The 7,931-nt window shown below is 45.5% G+C and overlaps 1 protein-coding gene across 3 annotated transcripts in view; it reads left to right on the top strand.

Annotated features, from left to right (window-relative positions):
• MAPKAP1 (MAPK associated protein 1) overlaps positions 1-7,198 on the top strand; it is an 80,518-nt gene extending 73,320 nt beyond the window's left edge. For all 3 annotated transcript variants that reach the window (XM_057372899.1, XM_057372900.1, XM_057372898.1), the window contains 2 exons: positions 4,543-4,640; positions 6,586-7,198. In XM_057372899.1, the coding sequence (XP_057228882.1) occupies positions 4,543-4,640; positions 6,586-6,711 (224 nt within the window). In that variant the 3' untranslated portion in view covers positions 6,712-7,198. The remainder of the gene's footprint in view (positions 1-4,542; positions 4,641-6,585) is intronic.
• The last annotated feature ends 733 nt before the right edge of the window (positions 7,199-7,931 follow it).

The following is a 7,931-nucleotide window of genomic DNA, read 5'->3' on the forward strand; positions in this document are numbered from 1 at the left end:
GGCTGTGCTGATTAACTGCGTCCCCCCTCAACAGCCTCTCCATAAAAGTTCTCCTGAGCGCAATCAGGAGCGCGCATTGCCTCATCCTTTTAACAAATCTGTTTTGTAGCCCTATTAAAAGGGGTCTTCATCTATCCTGTCAAAGCTATTCTGCTGGGGTTTTTTAGTTTAATTACACTATCCAATTAAAACTCCTGGCTGCATTTTGATTCGCCTCTCCTCGGGCCTGAGTGGATGTGACATTTACAGGGCTCGCCTCTCCGGCAGACAATGCGTGATTGATGAGCTGCAGGCTCACTGGAGGAGCCCATTGCCGGGTGGAAACACTGCTTTTTGATTTATTTATCTTTTTCTTCAAACAAGGTTGCTGGTAAAGAGGTTTTGGGCGACCCTGAGTCGCACCTCAATTTTTTTMATCATTTTTGTAAAAATCTTCATTAGTATTCTGCCTTTGGTAATAATTTGAAGAAGAAACAAAAGGCTTTGGGGAAAAAAAAAATCCAGATGTGTGAATAGTTAGCACAGTTTTCCCTGAAGTGGGTGTGTGCAACACTTTAATTGCTGCTCTGCTCTCAGGACATGTGGACACAGGGCACCCTCTGATAGCAATGCTGAAWAAYGAGCCTGCAGTGGGACATCAAGGGYTGGAGAAAAAGAGATYWTGGGATATTCTGCTYCCTGAGAGAACGGGGCAAGCCAGCTGGACCACAGCTGTTATTTCTTTTCTTTAATATCTTATCATTTGTTCCCACTGAAGTGCTGCCCTGGTTTGGGGAGATCCACCCCGTGGGTACCCTGAACCCATCAGGGGCTCCGTTGGCATCAGTGGGGTCAGGATTTCATCCAGAACTCTCTGCCTTCACTGCCTCTAAATTATGTACCTCTGGGATAAATATCACTTGGATAAAATGGGATTAACCCCAGGTGAACACTCAGCTCAGCATCCCCATTCAGTCTGTCCCTAACCGAGCTCGGTGCCGTGTCTGGATGATCCAACTGTGACGTCCCCTCTGAAGGTTTTTGTCACCAGAGGGTGTCAGGAAGGTGTTTTTGGTGGTAATGCAGCTCTTGCAGCCTCATGGSCCCTTCAGGCCCTGTTCCAGGGTCACAGCATCATTTCTGAGGTGTCACAAGTGCAGATTTCAGGTGGCTGAGCCCTCCCCAGCACTGTGGGGTGAAACACAGCAGTGTTGGAGAGCAGAGGCTCCCCCATCCCATCCCATCCCATCCCATCCCATCCCATCCCATCCCATCCCATCCCATCCCATCCCATCCCATCAGGGTTTAAAGGAAATGTGTCTTTGGCCGAAGAGTACTGCTGTTGTGTATTTTATTTTCTTCATTCCTTGCCTTTTACTGATGTATTTCCAATCCTTTTTCATCCTTTCTGGGCCCATGAGAAGAGATTTCAGGGTTTGAACTTGTTGAGGTCACAGTTTCTGAAGCAGTGAGGATCAGTGATGTCAAATGATGTCCATAAGTGCTTTGTTCTTCAGAGAGTCCTTCTCCAGCTATTTATTCCACTAATAACTCTTAATTGTTGACTTCTGCCTTATGGCCCTGTAATGACAAAGCAATCATCAAGGTATATTGAAAAATTAACATAAATTTGCATTTCCCAGTGTTTGTTTGTTTTCTGCTTTGTCCAATTCATGAATATTCTTTTCATCCTCCATCTAATTAGTGATTTAATTCCGTGCATTCTGTTCAAAGAGTGGCTTTGGCAAAGACAGGGTTTGGGTAAGGACTGAATTGTGGGGTGGGAGAAAAGAAGAAAAAATTTTTAGTCTTGACAGATTCGGTAAAGAATTATCTTTTCTTTTGCAAATTCATATCCTTGTTTCCCAGGCAAAAACCGTATTTTTTTAGACTTCAATAAAAAGAGTTTATTACTTAGATTAGAATGATTATTTTTTTTACCTGTACCAGGTGCAGTGTGGTGACACACCAAGGATTTGGATGTTTTCCCAAGATTGTGCAGGAATTAGCACAGGATTTAAGATCCTGTTGCCTGCATAAGCAGATGATGGTCACTAATTCTGGTGCTGTAATTGCACAGGATTGCTCAGTGTAAACACGGGCACATGGAGAAAATGGGGATGGAGTCTGGGGTGGAGATGGGAAGGAGATGGGGATGGAGATGGGATGGAGTGAAGGATGGAGCTGGGATGGAGTACAGGATGGAGATGGGATGGAGTGCAGGATGGAGATGGGATGGAGTGCAGGATGGAGTGCAAGATGGAACTGGGATGCAGATCAGGGTGGAGATGGGATGGAGTGCAGGATGGAGATGGGATGGAGTGCAGGATGGAGCTGGGATGCAGTGCAGGGTGTAATTGGGATGGAGTGCAGGATGGAGCTGGGAATGGAGTGCAGCATGCAGCTGGGATGGAGATGGGATGCAGTGCAGGATGGAGTGCAGGATGCAGTGCAGGATGGAGTGCAGGGTGGAACAGGGATGGAATATGGGGTGGAACTGGGATGGAGTATAGGGTGGAGGTGTCACGGGCAGTTTCCACAGCTCTCAGAAGGGTGAGGAGCCCGTGAGCTGCAGCTGCAGGGCCTCTTCCCTCGCCTCRTTGGCAGTGCAGTGGTGCTAAAAATCAGGAGATGGGGTGAGCAGCTGAACGTGAGACGTGGTGCTGGAGGAGTAAATGAGCTCTCCTYGGTGAATTCTCAATGAATTAGCATCCTGCCCTTCCGTCGGGCTCCTCTCCAGGAATAACCACACAGGAACCCGTTAGTGCCGGGCATTGTCCGAGCTGGGGCAGCACAGGGGAGCTGCTGGCAGCAGGTGACTTTCTGTTATTCCATTCTCTTTCCATGCCTGTTYTAACAGGCAGACACAGCTGGAATAATGTGGATTTTCTCTTGCTGTGCAGCTGATTAATCCCCAGCCACTGCTGATGTGCACTGGGGGTAACAGAGCTGCTTGTGCAGCGCCTGTGCTTGGTTTGCATCTCCCATCACGTGCAGCAGGAGCTGCTGCTGTTTGTTACCAGACCCTCTCCTATGGAAACATCAAACCATGGAAGCTCCTATTGATCTCACAATTGTCAGGGGTGGTGCTCTATTGGAAAGAGGTACATCACATATTTAAGCACTCTTGGAAATGGAAATCAATCTCGCAATTCATAAATTCCGTCTGGCTAGAAGAGTAGCAGAGCAAAGTGCCAGTTAGGATTTCAGTGCGCTCATATTTCATGCTGTAAGTAGAGTGTTGTGGACTTGCAGCCCATAAACATGATGCTGTAATGGGGCTTTCTAAGGAAAAAAGTCTTCTTGGCTTTTTTTCCACTGAATGCCCAATGCCAGCAGGATGGAGCTGTGTGTCCAGCACGGCCAGTCTGGTATGGTCAGTCTGGCATGGGAAGGCCACAGGGAGCACATGAAGAGGTTTTGTCTTGATCCACAGCCAGAATTACCCAGTGACCTTCCAGGAGCCATCCACAGCAGCATTTTGGGATCCTCGTGCCCTGCTCTGTGCCAGTTCCAGTGTCTGGTGTGGGGAATGGCACAGTGTCCATCCCCAGGAATGGTGCWCTGGCACTTTTGCAATCATTAAGAATGCTGTGTTCCAGGCAGAGCTGCATGCATTAACATGCTGATGAGCTCCCAGCTTGGAATTCCGCATTTTTAGTACCACTGAGGCATCATTTGTCAAATGATTTAAAGGGTTGGTTTTTTTATTATTATTATTAGCCAATTTTTCAATATAGAATTTATATTCCAGATTAGTGCATCATAATGGTGTTTAATTAACATGCCACAATAAAATACTTGCATCTCAAATTTCCTGGCCACCAATCTGAGCATATATCAGTCACTTTTTGGAAATCTGGAGAATTAGATAATGTAAATAAGATTTCCAATTAGCTTTCCTGCAGGAAGGACCTGGATTTACAGTAATGTGGCTGCTACTGTATGGATTGCTAACTTTGACTGTGGAACTGAATAAATTAGAGAACTGTTGGATACGTATAGTGTATAGAATACATTTAATTTTAATTTTAATTTTAATTTTGAAGCCATCAGCATCCATACAAGTGATGGATATTTGGGCTTTGTGTCGGATCATCCCACTGAGCCCCAGCACAGGGAGCTGCCAGCAGGCTGCACGTGGGGCTGGGTTCCTTTGTGGGCAGGACAATSCCAGCCCCGTGTTTGGGATGAGGTTTGGGGTGATGGTTCTGGGGTTAATTGCCCTTTTCTTTTGGAGGCAGCAATTCTCCCCCGCGAGCGGCTCCCGGCACCGTCGTGGGCCGAGCAGAGCTAACCAGCCATTTGATGGATTTTTGTGTTTCCTGCAGTGGGGATGTGATGGGAAAAGGAACTTTATTGACTGGAGTTCAGCTGCTCCTGTAAGCCACCACTTGCCTTAAATTGAAATGACATGAGAAGCCTGTCAGCATTTCATTGCTTCCTTCTGTCGTGCTGATGGTACGCTGAGATCACCATCTGTGGTTTTCTTCTGTCAGGCACACGAGCTCTGCTCAAACTTTACAGGAATATTCTAAGCAGTTTTTTTTCTTATCTTTGCAGGTCATGCAATATTTAAACTTACATATCTAAGCAATCATGACTACAAACACCTTTACTTTGAATCAGATGCTGCTACTGTCAATGAAATCGTACTGAAGGTGAGTATTAAATTTTAACGTGACCCAAAATCCTGGTGTTTTACCACTTGTTAGATGTGTGAGTATTCAGGAGGCTCTGGAAGCACACAAGGGTGTGGTGCCTGAGCACACTGGGGTGTGTTTAACCTGCCAGGATGGCTTTCTGTTATTTAATTCATTCCTCACAGCCCCACAGTCGCTGCCTGTCCGTGTGCAGCATCTCCTTTTGTGCTTGTTTCTAGTTAAGAGACACCATTTTCTTTGGAGTTTTGGAGGAAATTACCAATTTCCCTGTGTCCAGGTAGCTTTTACCTGCAGATTCGTGGAGCTGGGTGCTCCTGCCCCTCACTCAGGTGTCTCTACATGAGTTTGCTTTCCTTGGGCTCTGTACAGACACATTCTTTGCTGCTTTAGGAAATAAATTTTTGTCTTGAAAGATTAAATGGAATTTTTCTGCAAGTTCATCCTTYGTAGCAAGTCAAAATTCAAAACCAGTAATTTTGGCAAACCATCTGTTCTGTTTGCTTTTATTGGCTGTGYGGAGTTTAGAGGATTGTTAAACGAGTGACATGTGATAAAATAACTTCTATTCACGACACAAAGGTCATTGTGTTTGAGGGGTTTCTGTTCTCTGAGCTGTTYGGCCAATTCTGCTGTTCCCACTCTGCCTGAGATCAGCTATTGCAATCCAGAAYATTTACAATCATGGAATCATAGAATCCATAAGGCTGGAAAAGGACTCTGAGATAAAATCCAACCCCCATGCCCAAAATCCAGCCCCCATGCCCTCTAAACCACACCACAGAGTTCCACATCTCAGGTTTTGAACACATTCAGGGATGGTGACCCCACACATCTGAGACTGGTCAGAAAAGAAGGCTAAAAAAAAAAGGATTTACTGTCAATAACGTGAATATTCAAGAGAGAAATAATATTGAACTTCTTTCCTAAGTTGTGGTTTGTTTATGTAGAACATTCTCTGGTTTCATGCGTAAGTCACTGGTTTGTTTTCAATTCCATCAGCGTTAGAGGATGCAGAAAAATCAGACTTTTCAAATTAGGCTTTTTACATGATCAAGTGAGAAGGACTGAGACTTTATTGACCATGAAAATTCCCTATATTTTTATGCCTTAAGCTGTAATATGCAATGAAAGTGAAACACTCTACAGTGCATAAAATTGTGCAAGTTTTAAGCCACAGCATATTAACCAGCTAATGGCAGACCAAAGGGCATTTTTATCTTTTTGATTCTTGCATTAACCTTCCATTAAAATTATCTGTGAGATTATCACAAAGCATTGGAGATAATAAATTTAGGGAGTAGCAGSCTTGTTAAATATCATTTAAAAATGCTTTCATCAAGTAAAATGTGCCAAAACAGAGGGAAACTCTGAGATTAGCTGAGTATGCAAACATCATAATGGAAGAATTSCTTTCACTGAGGTTGATAAGGTCCTTTATTGATCTCATTAGGGGATGATCCCACACTGGGGGGTCTGTACAGATGTTTGGGTGACCAGGAGGGCACAGGACAGGCCAGGGCTTTGTGCCATCGTGGTGCTGGTGTGTCACTGTTGGCCAGACACAAAATAACAGACACAAAGACACACAAATACACACACAAAAAATAACCCCTTTATTCTGGGGCAGGCCTCTTTTATCCACTTTAGCAACCAGTGCATACATTTGTGTCACACATACATTGGTCAGTGAGGCTCTCACTTTCTACTCATCAGCACAGGATTGGTAGRTTTGCAAAAGCTACAGTATTAGTAATGTTTATAATTATAATCCACCTGCATTATCAATTCTACATTCCAATCTCTTTTTTCTCAAGACAGCCAAGGACGGGGTGTTTTTCTCCCATGCAGGCTGTTAACACTCCCTACACTGGTGGCCACTGGGGCCAGTGACAGCAGAGCCCTGGACCATCYTGTGCCATTCAACACCTCTCATGTCTTACAGGTTAACTATATTCTAGAGTCGCGAGCAAGCACAGCCAGAGCAGACTATTTTGCTCAGAAACAAAGAAAGCTGAGCAGGAGAACAAGCTTTAGCTTCCAGAAGGAGAAGAAGTCGGGCCAGCAGTGAGCAGAGCTGAGCAGAGCCGTGTGCCATTCGGAGGAGCCGCTGCCCGCCCGGCCCTGGAGCCAGGACTGTGCTGCTCCTGCTGCCCGGGCCACCAGCAACCAGGAGGAATCTGAAATCTGAAATCAGAATGATCCCGTCTCTCACGGCTGGAAGATTATCCCTCGGTGGTGATGGGAAGTCTCCCCTGTGACAGAAATAAAGAGCCATATCAGCCGGAAAGAAGACTGTTACGCTTCAGGTTCCTTTGATTAGAAATAAGAGAATGACGTAGACTGGCATCATTTAATTACTGTATTATGTACAATCACAAGAAGAGATGTGATTACATATTATTTCACAGCCTGGTTAAAATAAATTATATACATCTGTAATCCACCCACGTACACGCAGGTATTGCTTGTGACATGATCAAATTTCTAAAAACAAAATGTAGGACAAATGTATCCATTTTTACTATTAATAAACAGATGTAATCTTTTTCAAGGTCCATATGATGCACAGTTCTTTTGGGGGGAGGCTGCAGTCCCAGATGGTTTCACTTCTGTTGCTGAAGTGCAGGAGGCATCCGTGAGCCAGGAACAGCAGCCGTGGCAGGGGAGCTCTTAGCGAGGGAGCACTGAGACAGTCGAGTTCTGTTGTGTTTGTTTCGTTCAAAAATATTTTTATTTAACTGTGCTTTTCAGCTTTGCAAATGCTTTATTGGAAGTTCCTCGCTGAAGGCAGCGTGGTGGTTGGAAATCCACGTTGTTGGTGGTGGAGAGGAGCCCCCTCCTGCCCGGGCCCCTCGCACCCGGGGGCTRAGAAATGCCTTTGCCTTCTCTCAATATTATTCTTTAAAAATAAAAAATTAAGACTTACTTTGTACTGGGATTTGTAACAATCTTGGCCTTGTTGATCCTTGATACATCAGGGAACGTGGGACTGGGATTGCTGGGACCCAGAGCCGTGGTTTTGGTTGAATTCACCAGAGGTGTCTTTGGTCCATCTCTGCACACACATCCCGYTCTGATGGAGCTGYCCTGGTGTGGGCAGCTCTGTCCAGCAGTGCCCACCCTCTGCCAGCCTCCCACCTTGCTTTTGTACCGAAAAACTCCCTGAGCCTTAACGCCCGTGCAGGAGCAGCCCTGGCAGAGGGGCTGTGTCTCTCTCTCACCTCCTGTGTTTACTCTTGTTCTGGGTTTCAGCGGCTCAGCCCTGCACCACCGAGGCCAGGCCTCCCT

Source organism: Malurus melanocephalus, unplaced genomic scaffold, assembly GCF_030028575.1.
Source record: "Malurus melanocephalus ecotype Western Australia unplaced genomic scaffold, MMel_1.1 scaffold_181, whole genome shotgun sequence".
Classification (NCBI taxonomy): domain Eukaryota; kingdom Metazoa; phylum Chordata; class Aves; order Passeriformes; family Maluridae; genus Malurus; species Malurus melanocephalus.